The sequence below is a fragment of the Haematobia irritans genome, chromosome 3 (genome assembly GCF_050003625.1).
Source record: "Haematobia irritans isolate KBUSLIRL chromosome 3, ASM5000362v1, whole genome shotgun sequence".
Classification (NCBI taxonomy): Eukaryota; Metazoa; Arthropoda; class Insecta; order Diptera; family Muscidae; genus Haematobia; species Haematobia irritans.
In genome coordinates this window covers 230,508,013-230,531,940 of record NC_134399.1, presented here as the reverse complement: position 1 = coordinate 230,531,940, position 23,928 = coordinate 230,508,013, and the positions used below count along the sequence as shown (strand labels likewise).

Genomic DNA, 23,928 nt, shown 5'->3' with positions numbered 1-23,928 from the left:
TGATTAAATACCACATATACTGAAATTGTGAACAATTGTCAACAATTACGAGTATCCTGTTTCTACGGTTTTTTATCCATCCACATACTTTCGACAAAACCAATAATTTATGCCTTTAGCTATAGCAACTTGCTGCAGTTGTTAAATGTCTACGATTATCCTCCCTGTTTGTTTCACATGCCATTCCCTGGGCTACAAAAGCTTCAATGATGCAAATGTGTGAGACAATCTGAAATAAATTGATCTGAGTTTGATACGAATTTCATTACATTCCATTTGTCTCTATTTTCTCGAACATCGAGCATCGAGCCAGATGATAAGACGGCAAAATAAATAGAATTCTTGGGAAATTGATTTCCATATGCCCACATTTTTCATAAAACCACAATGCCATTTATTGAAGTAGCAACAAATGACAACTGCGGGAATCTTGCAGCATTCCCCCCCCAAAAAAAAAACAAAAAAAAAAAAAAAACACGACAACACCAATAAAGCAGCCAAGAAAAATCCTTTCTTGTAGGAATGTGCATTGCTAACACCAACATTCGATGAGGAGAACACCCATACAAGGATCTTCGTTGACACAATGAATTTCGTGCTTGTTTGACTACATCCGTACAAGACAAAGAATAAAAAATGACGCTCATTTTAGAGAATATTTGCACAATTTTTTATAGCACACTTTCTTATGGCATCTAAAAGAATTGCTTTATTTGCGTATTTTTTCTTTTGAATTGTTGCAATACTGCAGATGTTTCAAAACCACTTAGTTTTTATTTAAAAATATTTGATTTTTTTTTTTGGGAAATTCATAGCCCAGCCGATTTATTTTGCTATATTGAAGTGATTTCTAGAAGGAATTATGGTGAAACTGAAACAGATATACGTCATCTCTTATCGGTATTCGATTATTGAAATAAATAATAGCATGACGGATTATATTACTTGAGTAATGACAAGTTTTGGCAGTTACTTTTGATTAAAAAATCATCAAAATCGACTTGCAAAATTATCAAAACTACTGACAAAATCACCAAATGGAATTTTTTCAGAACAAGTTGTGAGTCGACTTCTAATCCTAATTTGCCTGAAGAATGTTTCCGTTTTAAATTTACTGATCGATTCACCGATAAACAGATGTTTATGCTAAGCAACGAATCGGGCAGTACTCAGTGATAAGAGAAAAGCTCACAACTGTGGTATCGCAATGGACTGATACATTGGTAAAGTTTTACTTGGAGTCACGTTTCAAGTTGAAATTTACATTTATTTATTATGAAAAACCCTAAAACAAAAAACGACTAAATACCAAAAAATTAAATGTAAATTGCGTCTTAAGTGTATCTGCAGAGTAATTCCTCCCTTCACTAAAATAGATACATACATTTTTTAGAATAGTGAAAACATACGAAAAACAAATTCACATTCAAATTATATTAAGACCTGTTCAGATTTTTGGAAACTTCGACTCTTAATATCGCCATCACAGAACTCATACAATTCATAAAATACAAATTATAATCGCTATTTATTTTTTCGGTCCTAAAAATCGTCAAAACTGGCTAGGGAGCGTATGAGTGTATCAAGGGTCTTCGAATAACCAGTCATACGCACCCCTGTACGCGGTAAGTGGTAGACAAGTACTTCCTTATTCGTCTCCTGCATTAAAGTGTTTAATTATAGAATATTGCTGAGTATAAAAATTTAAAATTTATGAGTCTGAGAAATTATGTAAAGAAGCCTTCTCAGAGGAGTGATGGCATTTCGGTAGTTGAATACACCAGCAATACTAAAGGGTGATTCTTTTGAGGTTAGGATTTTCATGCATTAGTATTTGACAGATCACGTGGGATTTCAGACATGGTGTCAAAGAGAAAGATGCTCAGTATGCTTTGACATTTCATCATGAATAGACTTACTAACGAGCAACGCTTGCAAATCATTGAATTTTATTACCAAAATCAGTGGCAGAAAATCCGCTTTTTTATCGACAAATTTTGTTCAGCGATGAGGCTCATTTCTGGTTGAATGGCTACGTAAATAAGCAAAATTGCCGCATTTGGAGTGAAGAGCAACCAGAAGCCGTTCAAGAACTGCCCATGCATCCCGAAAAATGCACTGTTTGGTGTGGTTTGTACGCTGGTGGAATCATTGGACCGTATTTTTTCAAAGATGCTGTTGGACGCAACGTTACGGTGAATGGCGATCGCTATCGTTCGATGCTAACAAACTTTTTGTTGCCAAAAATGGAAGAACTGAACTTGGTTGACATGTGGTTTCAACAAGATGGCGCTACATGCCACACAGCTCGCGATTCTATGGCCATTTTGAGGGAAAACTTCGGAGAACAATTCATCTCAAGAAATGGACCGGTAAGTTGGCCACCAAGATCATGCGATTTGACGCCTTTAGACTATTTTTTGTGGGGCTACGTCAAGTCTAAAGTCTACAGAAATAAGCCAGCAACTATTCCAGCTTTGGAAGACAACATTTCCGAAGAAATTCGGGCTATTCCGGCCGAAATGCTCGAAAAAGTTGCCCAAAATTGGACTTTCCGAATGGACCACCTAAGACGCAGCCGCGGTCAACATTTAAATGAAATTATCTTCAAAAAGTAAATGTCATGGACCAATCTAACGTTTCAAATAAAGAACCGATGAGATTTTGCAAATTTTATGCGTTTTTTTTTTTAAAAAAGTTATCAAGCTCTTAACAAATCACCCTTTAGAACAATAAAGCTTTGTCTTTCGCCAGGCTTTAAATCAAAGTTTTATGGGGAAGTCACACATACCACTTTATTGTTCACATAATTGATGAAACTAGCGAACACTTAGTGGAGATTTCTTGAATTGGTCGTCCGGTAAAACGACAGCGAATTCGGAGCTTATGAAAGACACCAGTCCATGCTGTTGCATTGAGTGTTGGCCTTAAAACTCAATATGTCGTCATTGAAGTACATGTAAAAAGTAAACTGTTGCATAGGACAACTAAATTGAACTAATTTGTAGTCCACTTTATAAAAAAGTCGAAATGTAGAATGCTTAAACCAAAAAGAGTTACAAGCCTTGCGGTTTTTACATGTATATTTCAAATTTACTCTGAGAATGTAAAATTGAAAGCAACTACATAGAACTAAAGAAGTCTTGCTTATATCTGGATATGTTCGAGCCTTAAAAAGGCTTAGATAGGGTCACGGCCTAAAGGAAAAAAAAAGTTGATGCGGTCAATCCCCAGTTTTGTAGCATATTCGAAGACAATTTCAGAACACAAAAACTTTTTTTCCGTGCACCCTACGACCCCCTGAAATACAATTTATTGTGATGTGTCGTCATTTGGTGGTGTGTAGGGTGACCTATTGACTTTTTAAAATCTCGGTAACTTTTTTGTTTATGAATATAAGTAAATACTTCAAAAGCAAAAGTTTCAAATATTGTTAAGATCTTTATAATGGTTATCAGAAATGGGCATCATAGGGGTATACGAAGCAAAATAAAAAAATTAAAAATCTAATTTGACGTCGGAGTCAAAAATGACCAATACACGAAATATAGGCCCTGATCAACCACGAACTAATTTTAAATAGAAGAAATTCTGAACATTTTTTAATTTAGTCTGACAGCATTCTCTGTGAGTTTCTACAGAAATTTGTGAAAGTTTTCCTACGGTCAAACCTATTTTCTTAGGTGGTATCGAAATTCCCATTGGTGAGTGTTCAAAATACCTTGGGCTTATATTGGACAGAAGACTGAACTTAAAACTAAGAAAGGACGAGAAAAGCCACGGATACTCGTGCAAAAGGCAATAGGGAAAATGTGGGGACTAAAACCGAAAATTGTGAACATTCATATTCGATAAACTGTTCGTTTTTTTTCCTAAACTCAAACAAAGGTAGTTCGGTTGGATCCAAAGATTTTGCCTTCCTTTAAGGATGTTGGCATAGATTCCAAGGCAAAGATGAGCCTTCTTTAAAATAAAGAGCCATATAGCTTTAAAACTATGCTCTATAAATTTTACATTGGGATACAAATCTCTTTTATCGAGTTTTCGTTCGTGAACAAAAATTGAATTCAACAAAAACGTTTTCTTTATTTAAAAAAAAAAAAAAAAAAAACTTTAAACCAAAGATACCAAATGTACAATATAGGTATTAGCCTACTTTGAGGATTTTTTTATCTTTAATCAAAAATTATTTCAGTTAATTTAAGTATTATTACTTTAAGCTGAGTACTATGCTCAGTTTTCAAGCTGAAAACCAGCTTGTTTTCATGGTTACTTTTTTAAATTATTTTTTTTAGAAATACAAAATTATTTGCAATTAATTCCTTGGATCTTTTCCATCCATTATTTGGCGAGACTTGATCAAAGTATAATCGTCTTCATAAATATATTTGTACTTTTAATTTAGTGTTTTGGTGAAACAAACCTAACATAGTACTAACCTTTAAATCAAAAAAAGTTTTCTTTACCAGACGACAGGTCCTAGATTTTATGAATTAATATTTTAAAGCTAAGTTTATACATTTTAATTTCATTAGAATTTCTTTATTTCAAAGAAATTTGTCCTTAATATTGTACAAATTGCATGTTTATGAATGTATTTGGGATGATTTAGTGCCATCAATTTTCAAACCTCGCACTAATGTATTCATATAAATTTGATCGATAAGGAACCCAAAAATATTTTGGGATATTCCTTCAAATTATGCGTTCCTAAAACTTTATATGCGACAAATGTATAGCATTTCGCTTCCAAGATTCAATTTAATAGTATTATGGAAATTAAACAAAAATTTTCGAAAGAATAAAAATACCCAAAATATCTTTCTATTTTGTACATGGTAAATTTTGTAAATTTTCTTTTATCCTTATTTGACTACAAAATCAATAAAAGTGAATTGATAGCTAGGATGCTTTAATTTGAAAATCCATTACGAGATTAATTTTCCATCAACGCTCAATCATTTTGAGGTAATAACGAACGTTTGGTCAGTAAATATAGGATTTTCATGTGTTCAAATTTTGTTACACTGGCAAAAAAGATAAAAAGATAAAGCGTTTGCTGGAATGTAAAGACTTGGGCAATATTTCTTATAACAGGTTGGCTGATAAGTCCCCGGTCTGACGTCTGTAAGTCAATTAGTTTGTGAGATAGAGCGTCTTTTGTGAAGCAACTTTTGTTATTGTGAAAAAAATGGAAAAAAAGGAATTTCGTACTGTTTTCTGAAGGCAAAAAATACAGTGGAAGCAAAAACTTGGCTTGATAATGAGTTTCCGGACTCTGCCCCAGGCAAATCAACAATAATTGATTGGTATGCAAAATTCAAGCGTGGTGAAATGAGCACGGAGGACGGTGAACGCAGTGTACGCCCGAAAGAGGGGGTTACCGACGAAAACATCAAAAAAATCCACAAAATGATTTTAAATGACCGTAAAATTAAGTTGATCGAGATAGCAGAGGCCTTAAAGATATTAAACGAACCTGTTGGTCATATCATTCATCAATATTTGGATATGCGGAAGCTCTGTGCAAAATGGGTGCCGCGAGAGCTCACATTTGACCAAAAACAACAACGTGTTGATGATTCTGAGCGGTGTTTGCAGCTGTTAACTCGTAATACACCCGAGTATTTCCGTTGATATGTGACAATGGATGAAACATGGCTCCATCACTACACTCCTGAGTCCAATCGACAGTCGGCTGAGTGGACAGCGACCGCTAAACCGTCTCCGAAGCGTGGAAAGACTCAAAAGTCCGCTGGCAATGTAATGGCCTCTGTTTTTTTGGGATACGCATGGAATAATTTTTATCGATTATCTTGAGAAGGGAAAACCCATCAACAGTGACAATTATATGGTGTTATTGGAGCGTTTGAAGGTCGAAATCGCGGCAAAAGGGCCCCATATGAAGAAGAAAAAAGTGTTGTTCCACCAAGACAAAGCACCGTGCCACAAGTCATTGAGAACGATGGCAAAAATTAATGAATTGGGCTTCGAATTGCTTCCCCACCCACCATATTCTCCAGATCTGGCCCCCAGCGACTTTTTCTTGTTCTCAGACCTCAAAAGGATGCTCGCAGGGAAAAAATTTGGCTGCATTGAAGAGGTGATCGCCGAAACTGAGGCCTATTTTGAGGCAAAACCGAAGGAGTACTACCAAAATGGTATCAAAAAATTGGAAGGTCGTTATAATCGTTGTGTCGTTCTTGAATGGAACTATGTTGAATAATAAAAACGAATTTTGACAAAAAAAATGTGTTTTTCTTTGTTAGACCGGGAACTTATCAGCCAACCTGTTATGGTATTTGGGTTTGTTGAAAAATCAGTTAAACAGTTTGCGGAATGTGGATATTCTCCATAATTTAGCCAAATTACTCTGAAAAACAGGTTATATCCAAGGAATGAATTTCAGATGGAAAAAGCTTTTTATTATTTTGGGGAGGATTTCTTTAAGAGAAATTAAAGTAGATCTATTTTAATAGAAATAGATGCTCATTTTAATAGAAATATTGCTCAGAAGTGATATATAATCTTGAGTATAGCATTGTTGGCGTGAAGGAAAACAGCACTGCCTTTCATGCATCTATACTGCATGAATTGGTTGCAATAACGTAAACGAATGATCATAAACTAGTTTGATTACTCGTTAACGTTATTGCCTCCGATTCATGCAGTGTGGATGCACTGCCTACTTTATTGTATACCAAAAAGCGCAACTAAAATCTTTGCTGGGTACTTCCCAGCAAAAAATACTTCCGCAGTAAGAGTTTAGTTGCGCTTTTTGGTATACAATAAAGTAGGAAGTGCATCCAGACTGCATGAATCTGTGGCAATAACGTAAACGAGTAATCAAACTTCTGAGCAATATTTCTATTAAAATGAGCAATTATATCAGCGCTATGTAGAAGATACTCTAAATCGGCACATCGCCCACAAAAATCAGCGCTGATTCGGTTGTTTTTCAAGCAGTTGGTACTGCCTGTCTCCCTTACAATCCTGCTGAAATAGTGCTCCATTTTTTGCTGGGTTAATGCTTAACTTATTGTACAAATGTTCTCTAACTAAGCACTGACTAACCAGTAGTTCAAATGTTGGTGTCTATAGAGGTAAAAGTGCATTTTTTTTAGTTCAAGGAATTATTGAATTAACAAAATGTATGTGAAAAGAATATTTTGTTGTTGACTTCTAAATTGATTTAGTAGAACTGGTAATACGATCTCAAGGATTAACCCGAATTGTACTGTAATTATTTTTTTCGAATTTTGTAATGTCAATGGTATATTTATCGGAAATCAACACATTGTGTGTGACCATATTCAAATTTTTCTAGAATTAACCACAAGTTTTCTTCCTGGTGGGTTCACTGTTTTTCAGTGTGAAAACAGCTGTAGATCCCACCACAAATATAAAATATACGATGTTCGAAGAAAACTATTTTTTTTTAATTTTAACTTTAAATACAAGTTACAAAAGAATGGAATTTTATTTAAACTTGAATTGTTCTGGACAAATTAAGTCCAGCTCAATAGTATTTTCTTGTATGTTATAGTTATCCGGTGGAATTTCCTAACTCCTTCATTGATAACTTCATCGTCTTTTGCTGAAGAAGAAAAACTCACATCCGTATTTTAAGGCCATAATCTACAATAGAACTGTATAAGGTAATTTCAAAAACATTATTTAAAAGCTCCACTGCAAAATGGCAGTGACCGTCTTTCTTTCAATGCAGGAACCTAAATAAACAAAAAATGTTAATATTTTGTAGCTATAAGGAGTTTACTCCGAGCAAACGCGTGTAAAAGACATTTTCATAATGCCACCGCTTTTATTTCAACAAAGGAACTTTTGTACTCTACTCTGCAAATTGCATCCTCATAAATAATGGAAGGTACTGCGAAATATGCTGAAACTTCCTTTTTTTGTGCTTCATCATTTCATGGTATTCAGTAATATATTTTTTTTTTAACTAAAAGAAAACCAATCGCGAAAATGTCTTAGTTCGCCGACGTTATTTTGCCAATATTAAATTGGAAATTGAATAAAAGTAATGGTGCGGAACTGTCGAACATTTAATGGCTCATTTAAAATGAATCAAAATTGTTACCTCGAAAAAAAATGAAGCTTATTAGTCATTTTAAATATTAATACACAGTACGAAAGCTTTAATGGGTGCTTGTGTGTGTGTGTTGGAATGTGGGTGTATATATACGGTGTTACTGAGATGTCTTCGTGCTGCGTTCTAATGACTTTAAACATTCACTGTATTCTCACCCACTACGCTGTTGATCCCCCTGTGATGAAGGGATATTCCCCTGTAGCATTTTCTTTATGGCTTTTAAGCTTTCTTGACATGCCTGCCATCAGGATTAAAATTTAAGATGAACTCCTCGAGTACCAGTGGAAAATTCTTCATTTATTAGGGCTTTAATGTTGGGCAAATTCAAGCAATCACGTTCGCAGCCATGCGGATATGCCAACCTGTCCAGGTGTACGTTACCATAAAACGCCGCTAAAGAAAAAAAAAACAGAAAATCAGTTTCCTGGGTTAGTCATGATTGTGGGGGAAAATTAATTTCCTTTTTTACCTACATTTGATTTACGATGTTTTTGCAAAACAGTTTTACAAGCATTTCCCACCGCCAATGCGGTGTTAATGTTATTATAAATGTTACCCTATGGAAGACACTTAGATATCAAGATATTACATTTAGGGCTGGCTTTCCATATTTCTCAAATTTTTAATAAAGTTTGATAATAAATTTTTATTTGGCAATATGTGGAGAGTTATTGAATTTGGCAAAAGTTTAGATGAAGATCTCATATTTTTTGTATCGCCCAGTATGTGTTTAGATCATCTTAAGCTATCATCTTTAAATATGACACAAAGTAACTGCCTACACAAGGATTTTTATCCAAAAATTATCAAGCAGGTCTCTCGAAAGTTCGATATATCTCTCATATATATATGCTTATATATCTTTCTTAGGCGGTACAACGTTATTGATTTAAATTATGTTTGGTTTTCACAAAATTTGCCATATTGCCCTCAATTACCAGCCGCTCGCATTAGGGGCACGTTTGGTTTTAGGATACTTTTCTCGGGAGTGAAGATTGGCTAATTTCTATTTACAAATATGCTTAAATAGGGTACAAAATTATTATATCCACCACCATACGATTATGATGATGTTTGCCATTCCGTTTATAACACATCGAAATATCAATTTCCGACCCTATACAGTCTATATACCCTTGATCAAGCAGAATACGATATAACGATGTCCGCCTGCCTGGCTGTCTGTTGTAATCACGCTACAGCCTTCAATAATGAATCTATCGTGCTGAAATTTTGAACAAAATCTTTTTTTGTCGGCATCCCATCGATCCATTTTGCGATGTAGCCCCCATATATACCGATGCTTGGATTTGACTTCTTGACCATATAGACTTCGCTATTTTTATCCGATTTTCATGAAATTGGAAATATATATGTATTTGGTGTCCATAAAAAGCTGTGTTATATTTCGTATAAATCGATTCATATTTTGATAGAAACCGATCTCTCGATCAAACTTCTTGAAAGCACGGCAGCGGTAAGCTTACAATTAAAAATCTAGGAGTTATATATTTCTTGGGTTTAAAAAGAAATATATAACTCCTTTAGTGACCAATCTTCCTATTCGGCTTCTTGGAACAATAGAAATTGATTTTGGCACATAAGGTATCATTATTATGCCGTACTTCTTTTCAGTATTGCGGCAAGTCTTCTCCGGGTCCAACAATGCATAAATCTTCCCAGGTGATCGATCGTCCTATTGGGGAACCACCGTGGTGCAATAATTAGCATGCCCGCCTTGCATACACAAGGTCGTGGGTTCGCTTCTTGCTTCGACCGAACACCAAAAATTTTTCAGCGGTGGATTATCCCACCTCAGTAATGCTGGTGAGGTGGTGAGGGTTTCAAAGCTTCTCTACGTGGTTTCACTGTAATGTGGAACGCCGTTCGGACTCGGCTATACAAAAGGAGGTCGCTTGTCATTGAGCTTAACATGGAATCGGGCAGCACTCAGTGATAAGAGAGAAGTTCACCAATGTGGTACCACAATGGACAGAATAGTCTTAGTGAGCCTGATACACCGGGCTGCCACATAACCTAACCTAACCATCGTCCTATTGGCGTATTACCTAGGACGTAGCAATAAAGTTACAGTAGCTCAACACTACTCTCCGGACAATCGAAGCGAGAGGGCGATGCATACAATCCCATACAATAAAAAAACCATTCCAACGATGTAACACATATATCTGAAACTTATTAATTTTTGTATGCCTAATTACGCATAATCATATCTCTTCATATCCACACTGAAAAAATATTGACCTAATATAATAGATTATGCACCTAAATTTTGGTACACACATTTTTCATAATATTAAAGAAAAAATTTAAATTAAAAGAAAGTTTATAATCTTAGCTTCAAATGTTTTTATTAAATTTAGGACTAATCTTGCAGATTTGCATTCCTTGGTTAAGGTCGAATGTCTTGGAACTAATGAAAACGGTTTTCGAAGCACTGTGCGATGTCGCCCCACCAACCGCCCTTACGTCCATCTCCTTTAACCTTCGCACCATTCCAATTTGTGTATTTGTATTGATAATACAAAGAAAATTCTGAATTATTGATGATTCAGAACGAAAAATTAAAAAAAAATGTCAATGTTCGTCTCTGTCATATTTTTCGCCATCTGCTGGATTTTTATATAACATATGACATCAAAACACTACTTGTGAAGTGAAAATTAAGCCTATATCTAGAAAAATATTTCTGCATGTAGATTAAAAGTAATAATTTAGGAAGAACTTCCAAACAAACAACATGATTTTGTTTATAGTATCTCATGTGATGATCACATTCGACTAGTTTATCGAGGAATCATATGATTCTTCTAAATATAATATTTTTAGATCAATTTTTCCAGTATGATCGGAAATCATTATTTCGATATATTTCACCAATTTTCCAATATTCTTTACTTTCGAGAATACACAAAATTATCTGTGTCGATATGACGATGATTGCGAAAAACGTACACTTCTAACCAAAACACATCTTATATTTCTTGTCAGTCCCCCAAATAAAAAAAAAAAAATGATTTAAAATCATATGAAGGAATGATTTAATGTTTCCCAAATATATAGTAGCTAATAATCATTGTATTTTCTCGAGGATATACATTAATATTGGGGGTGGAGCCTTCCCTACCTCGGAATGCTTAATATCCCAGAGGAGATGGAAGTATTCATAATGTATCCATTTGCACATTCTCTTCCGGTTGCTTTTATAGGGTGCACACAATTGTTAATAGTCAACCCCAACTAGGGAAATCATTTGTCTTATTCTCTTTCGCCCACTGCCTTCCTTTGACTATTATTGTTGCAATAATTCCTCTTGTTGTTGTTGTTGTTGTGTTTTTGTTGCCATAATTCCCTCATCTTTTTTCATCTTGTATTATTAATGTTTTGCAGATTAAACTACCGCAGGCACGGCAATAACGCAAGGAAGAGAAATTAATTATGAGCCAACGGATAAGAAATAGACGTGACTACTACGACGACGAAGAGGCAACGAGAGAAGCACAATCTTTGAAGCAGAACTAAATCCTGTCGCCGTCACATCCAACCGCGAACTAAATACTAAGTGATAATTATTTCGTGCAACCAGTTGCAGGAAGTGCGAAATCATTGTGTGGCAGCATCAATTAAGCCACATACAAAGGAAACCAAACGGAGTATTACGTGCAAATTCTCCCATTGTGAGGAACATCTTTCAATCATTTGCCAAGCACTTCACACCAATCAGCCATAAAATTAAGGAAATCTTGGGAGAAGAGCTAGTGGCCGATCACTTCTGCCACTTTTCATGTTCCATGGTGGCCACCACCAGTTGCAACTGACAGTGAAAAGAATTGGCCCACAGGGTTGAGCAATAAACTTCTTGTCCTTCATCAGCGACAATCAGAATCATCAATATCACTGTAGTGGATGGAAAAGCGGAAACGGAACGGACGAATGAATATTACCATTCAAATATTTTCCACACGCATCCATTAACGCCTACACGAGGCAGTTCGTCACGGAAGCGACAGAAGCTGCCAGTGGCACGTTTGCATAGTCTGTTCTTAATACAGTCCATAAATTGCAAACGTTTCCCGGATTGTGAGAAGCAAGTGAGTGTGGAAAAACTAACGGATGTCTTAAGTGTCCTCAAGCCTTTTTGTGCGAATGCTTGTTGGACTGGCATAGTGCCATTATCAGGGAATTGCAATTGTTTAATACATCATCTAGCCATTCAGCCCTAACAAAGTGGTCCACTGGTGGTCGGACATTGATTGTCCTCACCAAAGGTTTTTGGGAAAGGCACCATTTCTGAAACGAGTAGGGAGCAGCTATCATACGACCGTAGACTGGAGTGGTGTTGCGTGAGGGTGGTGTTGTGCAGTTGCCATTAAGTGCTTCTGAATCATCAGGCTGTGGTCGAGGCTGTGGCTGACTCCTGTCAGCAGTGATAGTGGGCCATCGTGAGGCCGTGCGTGTGTTGGATTGGTGATCGGTATCGAGGTGGCGGGGGAGACAGCACACACCCGCTGGCGTAGTCTCACAAATAATGAAGCTCTGTAGTAGCGCGTCGTGTGGTTGCTGTTTCTGTTGCTACTGCCGCAGTTGGCTGATGATGCTGTTAATGGTCTCCAGTGCTATTCACGGTAAGTGATTCCTTAGTTTTTTTTTTCCCCATCCACTGGGTTCCTTTCTTTTTGGTGTGTTTTATTGCTTACTCATAGAGGGGATATTTCCTTTCTGTTACTTTACTGCGTTTCGGCCATAACTCGTTGTCTGTTCAGCATTGCTCAATGGAATTTATGGGAACAATTATGCATGGACAAAAGGAAGAAAGCAAAGTATGGCCATGGTAACATCGATGTCTTCAGCAATCGAAAATAGTTTACACATCGTCCAAAGGAAGTTCCATAATGTTCGTTATATAAGTTTTAAAAGCCCTGAGTTTATAGATTACATCGACAATAAAATTATTTAAAATATGTCAAAGAAATTGGACTGCTAACAGCAAGCAAGCTATTGCCGCTACTATTGAACAAACAAAATAATCTCCTTTTGACATAGAATTATCCCTTGTTGTTATTTCGAAGGTAGAAATTGTAAATTGTTTAGGAAACCCATACAATAAACAACACTCTTACTTGGACAACCCAACGTAATGATGTTGTTGTATGTTAAGACAAACATAGTCTAAGCTAAGTCATTTGTAGCATATACTTATAGTATCTGCACTGAAAAAAAGTATGCCCGGTTCCAAAGATTTTGTCTTTACACTAATGATTTTGGTATTGAATCCGAGATAAAGAAGCGGAGAATTGAAGTAAGGATACCTTTGTGAAGATGCAAAACGACAACAAATTTAAAGATAATTTTTTAATTTTTAAGAATTTTACAAAAATTATTAAAGACAAGTAGACCTTAGTCAATTTTAATTTGAATCACTTAATTATAAGGAAAAAAGTCTTTATAGAAAAGTTCATAGTCTTTCGGACAAGGAAAAACAACTTTATATCAGAGAAATGCGTCTTCTATGCTAAGAAAAAAAAAGCATTTAAGAACATGAAATCGTTGGTCTCACGACAATATTTTTTTTTTTTCAGTGTGACATCATACTTTACAAAATGTTTATATCCCTTTGAGAATCTCCATTTCGAAAGATCCAACCCGGAGCCGAATATTAACGTCAAATCGGTGTCAATTTGGTCTACTGGCAGCGAAACTATCAACCACCAGTTATTCGATTAAGTTCGGATAATTCACTAAACGCAAAGTGAATTACAATTGAACCTCTCGAAAAAAAAGTTTTTTTGATAGTCGATTTTGCCTTAATAAATGTGCACAAAGATATCACTTTTCCTTTGCCAAAGTCAAACCATCGATTTGAGTTCATTTATTTTGAACGTGCTTCCTCTTTCCTCATTTGTTTTGTTTTTGTTCTTGTTGGTTTCTTCTTCAATCATTTTTATTGATTTGATTTCAGCTAAACTACAAGAATAGCTTAACCAACAGAGCCACGATTATTTGGCTGCGCAAAATTAATTTTGAAATAAATGATAAATTTCAAGAGAGTGCTGCAAAGTAGCAATTATATCAGTGCTGTCTACAAGCTGCTCTATATTGGGGCATAGCTCACAACATCAGCTATCGTTCGGTTGTTTGGTTCTTTTTCCAAAAATCTGATAAACTTTTCAATGAAGTCATTTTGTCTTTACAGTTTGGTGATAATTTTCAATATATTATCTTAAAAATAGTTTTTTACTTGAAACATCCACTATTTCTACTTCAAGTTGAGCCTGAATTTAGACACTTAAGTTCATGTTAAGAAATATTTAAAGGAACTTGGTAGCACATGACGAAAAAAGCAGAAAAAACAATACATTAAATTTTGTTTCCTAGAACTAAGTACGCTAGGCCCAAATTTAAAAGATACTTGAATCTTAAAGGTATCTTTACTTGCTTGTAATCAATACAAAAATCATTAGTGCAAAGAAAACTCTTTGGAACCGGGAACAGTTTTTTTTTCAGTGCAAATACTGATTGTTTGTAAAGAAGTTGCGGGTTGTTCTCCTCCAAAATTTAAAATTTTAAGAAGATTCAAATGATTCGAGGATCACTCACATTTACATTTACTACACTCAAAAAAAGTTTACTTGGATTCAAAGATTTTGACCTTCCCTTGAGAATTTTGGAATTGATTCCGAGCCAAAGATGCGGATTCTTTAAAAATAAATTTTTTAGCGATCTATCTGGTTTTAAATCTAGGACTAATAAAATTAAAATTAGGATACAGACTTCATTTATCAAATTTTCATTTTCTTTTCGCGGTTTATTAATAAAGGTACTCAAGTACAAACAAATGCCAGTTTAAAAATCCAAATTATAAAGGATACTTCAAAGTAAAATATGTTTTCTTAATTCCAAAAATTGTAATCCAAAGACACTAAATCCTCAAAATAAATCTTAGCCTATATTTGAAACGTTTTTATATTAATACTAAAGTTCTATTTCAGTTAATTTATGGAAAATTTCTTAGTTCAGAAACATGCACCTTTAACGGAGGGACCCTAATTTTCAAAATTTTCAGCAAAGTTTATAAACTTTATTTTAATTAAATTTTCATTATTTTAATCAAATTTGTCCTTAATATTTTGTAAATTTCGCATCCTAAAATTTAGGTTGCGTAATCTTTAATATCACGTACATTTATTTCCGTGTATAGTCAATGCAAAAATATATTGTTGTAAGGCCAAAGATTTAATGTCTTTAAAATACCTTTCTCTGATATAAAGTTTGTTTTCCGGTCCAAAAGGCGATAGATTTTTCCATGAAGTTGTTTTGCCATTATTGTTAGGAGATTCGTCTCAAAAATGGGTATCTTTACATGAAAGAAAGTTTTGTTTGACTAAACACAACTCGTCTTTAATAATTCTAAATAATAAAATCTTTAATAATTCTGAAAATTCTTCAAAATTAATGAAATTATCATTAAATTTGTTGCCATACTAAGCAAAAAATCATTCAAAAGTATGAGATGTTTTCCAATACTTTATATTAAAGACGATTTTTACTTGAAACATATCATAATTTTTACTTGAAGACCAGTCTAAATTTGAATTTCTTTAACACGTTGTTAAAAGACTTTGATAGCATATGAAGAATAAAGCAGAAAAAGCTAATAAATTCAATTTATTTCTCTACTATTAAGTACACGAAACTCAAATTTAAAAAAAGAGAATTGTGTCTTAAGTGTGTCCTTACTTAAACTCTCCACTTCTTTGGATAAATACTGTGTGAAAATGCTTTAATTACAAATTAAAACTCTTTTGCTTTTTTCATTCATCACTGTAAAACAGGTGCAAAATCTTAAATCTGTAAATATGTGATATACGTATACGTGTCCTACCTTAAAGATTCAGTTTGTACGTGTAAAAAATGTCTTAATCCGATTGCAGTGTACTTACTCTCGCCCATTTTCATAATTTTGCCAAAGAAATTCCATTATTTTGTAGACTTGCTTCCGTTGCATTGCATCTTAATTGAATGATTCAATTTGAACATCACTCTTGGCTTCCATTTGCCATCAACCTTGCCATGTTCGAGAAAATGGAAAATTGTATTTACACAAAAGGATGTGAATGCAGTGAAGATTGTGGCATGGTATTCGCTCTCAACACACTGGCTAAGTATGACGAACTTGAGATCTTCTATGGCAGCTGGAGAAGCTCCCGCACAACAAAGTAAAAAGGAGCAATTGTTTGGTAATTAATTCGTACTTACTTCCGCATCAATGAAAATGCTTCACCATTGAGGGCATCGCTGAATTCTCCTATTATGGGCAATAATTAAAATTTTAAATTATTGTTAATCCCACAGAAAAGATGGTCGAGATGGTCGAAAGCACTATAACAGTTGCGGGAATTGCTTTGTACACAGTATTCAACCATTCGTAATAAGCGATTGAACTTTTTCGGAACCTAACAAAGAAAGTGACAGCGGTGTCGCTGCGTAGAGAGAAGAGGATGATTACGCCATTAACTATGGCATGAAATGGTTTCAAATTAAATCTACTTCAGCTAACATAATTTCCAACCCAAACCAGTTTTTTTTTTAACAACCAGGACGCAATTTCTCGTGTCTACAGTTCTTCGTTCATATCACCTGGTGTTTATGTTAGACAAGTGATGGACCCCCGCCCATCATTCCTTAAACAAGAAATGCTTAGGGCGACAAAAAAACTGTTGCTGTTAAAAGTTTCATTTTATTTTCTTACTTGTTAACTTTTCGAGTATAATGAATAAAAAGTGACGACAAACTGCTTGAGTTTTTATGCACTGTGGTTTAAAAGTCGATGTAAAACTTGCGACCATTTTCGTATAACTCCGTAAGGCGTTAAATGCCAGTTCAGTAAAAAACAAATTGAGGACATTTTCTTTATAGTTTCTTTTTAACTAAAAAGTGAATAGCAATTAAGTTCCTTAGTGAATCTCTATAGTGAATTTTTAAAAATGTGGTCATATTGCCTTTATTTATTATAAAGGCAATATGACCACATTTTTAAAAATTCGGCGATACATATGTATGTATGGGACCTATATCTGAATTTGATCCATTTTTTCCGGTTATGAACTCATACCATACAAAATAAGTTTTACTGTGATATTAGTTTAAGTTATTTTTATACCCTCCACCATAGGATGGGGGTATATTAACTTTGTCATTCCGTTCGAAATATTGCTCTAAGACCCCATAAAGTATATATATTCTGTGTCGTGGTGAAATTCTGAGACGATCTGAGCATGTCCGTCCGTTCGTCCGTCCGTCTGTTGAAATCACGCTAACTTCCGAACGAAACAAGCTATCGACTTGAAACTTGACACAAGTACTTCTTATTGATGTAGGTCGGATGGTATTGCAAATGGGTCATATCGGTCCACTTTTACGAATAGCCCCCATATAAACGGACCCCCAAATTTGGCTTACGATTGCTCTAAGAGAAGCAAATTTCATCCGATCCGGATGAAATTTGGTACATGGTGTTAGTATATGGTCTCTAACAACCGTGCAAAAATTGGTCCATATCGGTCCACTTTTACGTATAGCCCCCATATAAACGGACCCCCAAATTTGGCTTGCGATTGCTCTAAGAGAAGCAAATTTCATCCGATCCGGCTGAAATTTTGTACATGGTGTTAGTATATGGTCTCTAACAACCATGCAGAAATTGGTTCATATCGGTCCATAATTACATATAGCCCCCATATAAACTGATCCCCCGATTTGGCTTGCGGAGCCTCTAAGAAAACCAAATTTCATCCGATTCGGCTGAAATTTGAAATACATGGTTTTAGTATATGGTTTCTAACAACCATGCAAAAATTGGTCCATATCGGTCCATAATTATATATAGCCTTCATATAAACCGATCGCCCGATTTGGCTTGCGGAGCCTCTAAGAGAAGCAAATTTCATCCGATCCGGCTGAAATTTGGTACATGGTGTTGGTATTTGTTCTCTAATGACCATGCAAAAATTGGTTCATATCGGCCTATAATTATATATAGCCCCCATATAAACCGATCCCCAGATTTGACCTCCGGAGCCTCTTAGAGGTGCAAAAGTCATCCGATCCGATTGAAATTTGGTACGTGGTGTTAGTATATTGTCTCTAACAACCACGCCAAAATTGGTCCATATCGGTCCATAATTATATATAGCCCCCATATAAGCCGATCCCCAGATTTGACCTCCGGACCCTCTAAGAGAAGCAAATTTCATCCGATCCGGTTGAAATTTGGTACGTGGGGTCAGCATATGATATCGGTTCATAATCATGGTTGCCACTCGAGCAAAAAATAATCTACCAAAATTTTATTTTTATAGAAAACATTGTCAAAATGTTATTTCTATAGAAACTTTTGTCAAAATTTTATCTCTAAAAAAAAAATTAGTCAAAATTTTATTTCTGTAGAAAATTTTGTCAAAATTTTGTTTGTATAGAAAATTTTGTCAAAATTTTATTTCTATAAAAATTTTTTTTCCAAATTTTATTTCTATAGATTTTTTTCCAAATTTACTTCTATAGAAAATGTTGTCAAAATTTTATTTTGTCAAAATTTTATTTCTATAGAAACTTTAAACTTATTTATATACGTATTTAATCGGCCTTTTTTAGTTTAATATATACCACGTATGGGCTATGTGGTATATATTACGGTGTTAGGAAGTTTTAAGATACCTTGCCATCGGCAAGTGATACCGCAACCCAAGTAATTCGATTGTGGATGAAAGTCTTCAGTAGAAGTTTCTACGCAATCCATGGTGGAGGGTATATAAGCTTCGGCCTGGCCGAACTTACGGCCGTATATACTTGTTTTTACTAGACGTAATTTTTTGCAAATATAATTGACACTAAAGTGAATATCCAACAAAAAATCATCCCTGATGAGGCTGGAAATGATCCCAGCGAAACGTTGGATGAAAATAATAGAATAATTTAATCCTTGTTTTATTCACATTTAAAAATGATCTTGAAATTCCAGAAAAAAAAAAACATACTAAAAAAAGGTACTAAAATTATATTATTCTGTGAATACGTTATGCGATCCACAAACAATGTTACTATAACCTGATCAAATAGTGTAATACAGTAAACATTTGAGTATTTCTCATGAAGCACAGAACATCTAGCATTTGATCAAAAAGAATACGAAGTTCCACATAACCTTCGGATTCGATACCTAATTGTAACTAAAGAAATAAAGCGACCTAATTTCTAGAAAAATACGTTTCGTCCAGTTTTGGGGAGCTTACTTTTGGATTTCCAAATAATATTTAGCACAGTTGAAATGTATCTTAAATTCGTATACGAATTTAAAAATACTAAACCCCTGTATCGTTTTCATCGTTCAATCGAGATGATTTTCTAATGTCATCTATTTTCACTGTGAGTTGGAAATTTTCTCATTTCTTAAGGCTTTTTATAGCATTTGGCTGGTCGTATCGTGAATTGGGTTGGGATTGGATATACCGCATCTTGGAAGGAAATTGAAAATGTTACAAATTTGATTAGGATATTGTACATTAGAAAAGCTCTCCCACTCATACCCTTGTTTATAAAATTACTGAATCTCATAGACATTACTTACCTTACGAGACTCCCGGATAATATGCAAATAGCACAATCATTGTTCTACTCGCAAAGACACAAACTAACAAGGAGGTGTTTATAAGTGCGATATCCTCCAACTTGGTGGGATACTCTCACCTCAGCAAATGAGAGTTTTCCTGAACATGGGCTTCTTGTTTTTCACACTTTTAGCCACTTGGACAGAAGATATTGTGGTATCATAAACATCAAGTCCACATACAAAGAAACACCCACGCAAACACGCGCCATGACAAATAATTGCAATATTTAGCTGGACACAGTAGCTGAGATGAACAATAACAACTGGTGTTAGCTACAGGATATTTTCTCTAATTGGCAAATTGTTCCATTTGAGAACAAATAATGACACGTATAGTAATCTGTAATTATGGCTTAATGCGTACATTCGCAGGAATGTTCTAACATTTACAGGAATCTCATGAACTGGCACAATGAGATTTGCTACGTTCAAATGATGAAGCGCTTGGAAATTTCAAATAAGAAAAAAAAAAACCTTAGCACTGATGTCAACAATTTTATTTGTCCAGTTTTAAATTAGTTGTAGTAACAAATAAAAAAGTATTTTTTAAAGTTAAATTTAGAGAAAAACAAATATAACTTTTAAAACAATTGGGAATAAAAGGAAATTTCTTTTTCTAAGTCAGCTAAAGATTAACCCTTATACTACGTTGGGTATTAGGTCGTATTTTTCATCACCGAATTTCTTACTTTTGGATTATAATTAAAAGTTCTTACTACTCAGCATGAATTCAGCATATGTTACCAATTAATGCACTGAGTGATAGAAATTTTTAATTATATTCGAACAGTAAGATATGCGGTGTTGAAAAATACCATATGGGTTATCAAATGACCCCAACGTAGTATAAGGGTTAAATGAAGTTGTATAAATAAATAAAATTGATGGAATACAACATTAACTCTATCCCAAAATCCTTCCATAGGCTGAACAAGTACATAATTTTACTAGAGTTATTAAGTGGAACTCTGTTGTTGGAAGATTGGATTTTTGGGGCAGTCTCGAACACTTTATGAAGGTCCAGGTTTTAAATCCATTTAAAAACTATGTTCAAGTTTTTGTGAACTAATAATATCGGACCTCCCTTAAACATTATGGTCGAGGGCCACCGTGATGTAATTGTTATTAAGCCCGCCTTGTATATGAAAAATCATAAGGTCATCGCAGTTTCGACCGAACACCAAAATGGTTGTCAGCGGAGGTTTATTCCCTCTCCCACTGAAGCGTCAAAGTGAGTTCAAAATAACGCGATTTCATTATACCTAACCCAACATATGTCCTCAGGAAGTCAAATCTCTAGATCGGTGTTCGGTCGAGGCAGGAATCGAACCCACGACCTGGTGTCTGCATGGCGGGCATGCTAACCATTGCACCACGGTGGCTAAAACTTGTAAAACTTATGCTGTCAAAAAGCTAAGATGTTCAAGCGATTTACAAAACAAAAGATACATTTTTTGTCTGAAAACTAAACTTTTATTGTTTTGTAAAAAATAAACTCATTCAGCGTAACTTTAAAATGTGCTAAATTTGGTGAAAATCGGTTTAAATTTAGATATGGCACCCATATATATCCTAAGATACCGAATTCGCTTGAAATCGGTTCAGATTATTATATAACTCCCATATATATCTTACGCCAGCCAGATTTAGGTACATGTAGACCTCATAGTTGGCGAGGTATTTGAGTGGACTTTCTTTATACAAGCGTCATTTTTTTGTAATTTCCATATTTCTCATCTTGGAATAGAGATCGGCTTAATAATCGGTGCTTTGCCATTTGAACAGCGCACAATGGTTCCAAATATCCTAAAACAAGCTGTTTGAGGAATGTTTATCTATAGCCAGTGTTAGTTGGACATTGTACACTGAAAAATATTTCATGTCCTTAAAGTTAAGTGATTCTACTTAAAACTAGGTGTATAGTTACCTAGTTTTAACGAAAATTTTGTTTGACTACGGGCAATTTGGCTTTAATAATTCTGAAATTTTCTTTAAAATTAAAACAATTCAATCGGCTGGTAAGGTTATGGACACGGTTTTTTGGGACTTCAAAGGTATTGTATTGATTGACTATCTGCAAAAGGGTAAAACAATAAATTCAGAGTACCATTGCATCTTTTTGGGTCAATTAAATGTACAAATTCGAAAAAAAGTCCTGGATTACAACACAAAAAAATAATTTTTCATTAAGACAACGCACCAGCGCACAAGAGTGTTTCAACAATGGCTAAAATCAACGAATTAAAGTACGAGTGGCTTGACCACCCACCTTATTCTCCCGATTTAGCTTCCAGTGACTTCTACATGTTCTCATATCTAGAAAAATTCCTTGCTGGCAAGCGTTTTACCTCAAATGAAGATGCAATTACAGTTGTAAACCACTATTTTGAAGACCTTGAGGAAAACTATTTTAATCAAGGGATAGAGTTGCTAGAAAAGCGTTGGACTAAGTGTATTGAAGTTTCAGGAGATTATATTGAAAAATAAAAATATTTTTGAAAAACTAACTATTCTCTTTCATTGATAGGCTAAGAAGTTTCCGAACCGCCCTCGTACTAGATCGGTAAATCGATTTATATGGGTGCTACACACAAAACATGAACCTATGTAAACCCAATTCGATACGTGTCGTTTTGGACCTAAACTCTTCCAGCACCTTATTTTGTGCCGAACTTGATTTTCATTAAATCAAAGTTTATTTGTGATAAAGTTTTTGTAATTAATTAAAAAATTAGAGATGTCCAAAAGATCTTAAATCTCGTAAATTATCTCCATGTTTTCATGAAGATTCATACATGACCGTTTTTAAATTCAGTTGATTTTGCCTTCGTTTGGATTCTTATCCCTTTAGTGATAATTATAACAAAAATCACATTCGAAAAATATACAGAGCTATGACTAATTAAATAAATTTCTTCTATTTAAATCCAAAAAGATGAAGCATTTTACACATCACCGACTGCACGCTCACAAAAGGATCAGTTTTCTTTCCACTCCAGTGCTTAGGTACACATTGACATCTTGCATCGAGAAATCCGTTTCATTGTTCACCACAAGGACATTATGTAGGGATGTGCCTGTTTCTATTTTAGGTTTCTAGAAGCTCAAAAGGATGTACGTGCCGGGCTGTTTCCGCAACTGGAAATTCTTTCGATTCGTTGAAGACCCACTGGAATTGTCCTTCTGCCCATAGAGGCGTCTTTATTAAGTAAATTGCTCTTTATACCCCTCCATTGGGGGAAAATGTCGATAATATTGCCGTCGACGACGACGGCATATCATAAATTTACATTTACAACAGCTCACTGACAAAAGGAAGAGCAATAATCACCGAGGAATAAATTTTGAAGTGATATACTCTCTCTCTCTCTTTCTCTCTCTCTCTATACAAAACATATTTGGGCATTCTCATCAAGATGCCATATCTATTTGTTTGTATTTGTTTTTGTAGAATCCTTAAATGCGACTATACTTCAACTTATAAGTATATATTTGTATTCTACCAAAATGTATATTCTCTAATAAGCACACATGTATTACAAAGAATGTTTATTGGGGAGGTACGCAAAAGCAAATGTTAGAGGTGAAGATACAATTTTGTTAGCACAGAAACATTTTTTAATTATAATATTTTTTTTTGCATACACAGAAAACAATAAAAAAACCTTTAACCCTTTCACTATTTATGTCATCTACAGAGGACATTCGACTCCAAACTCTATTTCCCCACTTAGTTTCGATTTTTTTCTCAATGATATTTAACTCTAAATAAGTGATAAATATTTTCCATATTGCTGGGCACTAAAATGTATTTTCATAACATTTCTTGACAATAAACGAAAAGTACACAATTTTGAGACAATTTTTCTACTGTACGACTCTATTAAATGCATATTCATATAAAAGCTATAGCCCACATTATTTCATATTCTTTTTTGATTTTTTTCCAACACTTCAACAGATATTACAGGTCAAATAGCGTTTAGTTTCGTATGGCCATTTGGTCACAATTCAAGAATTAAATTTTCAGAACAAACACATGTAGCTTTATAAATAACTGAGGTAGGCCTTCCAAATTGCAATATTTTTTCTACATGTTGTTAGTACAAGTAGAAACAGAGGAAAATTG

General features: G+C 34.6%; 1 protein-coding gene across 2 annotated transcripts in view; it reads left to right on the top strand.

Moving 5' to 3' along the window:
- Neto (Neuropilin and tolloid-like) overlaps positions 1–23,928 on the top strand; it is a 212,425-nt gene that overhangs the window by 94,602 nt on the left and 93,895 nt on the right. For both annotated transcript variants that reach the window (XM_075298439.1, XM_075298440.1), the window contains exon 2: positions 11,525–12,759. In XM_075298439.1, coding sequence (XP_075154554.1) covers positions 12,663–12,759 — 97 coding nt within the window. In that variant the 5' untranslated portion in view covers positions 11,525–12,662. The remainder of the gene's footprint in view (positions 1–11,524; positions 12,760–23,928) is intronic.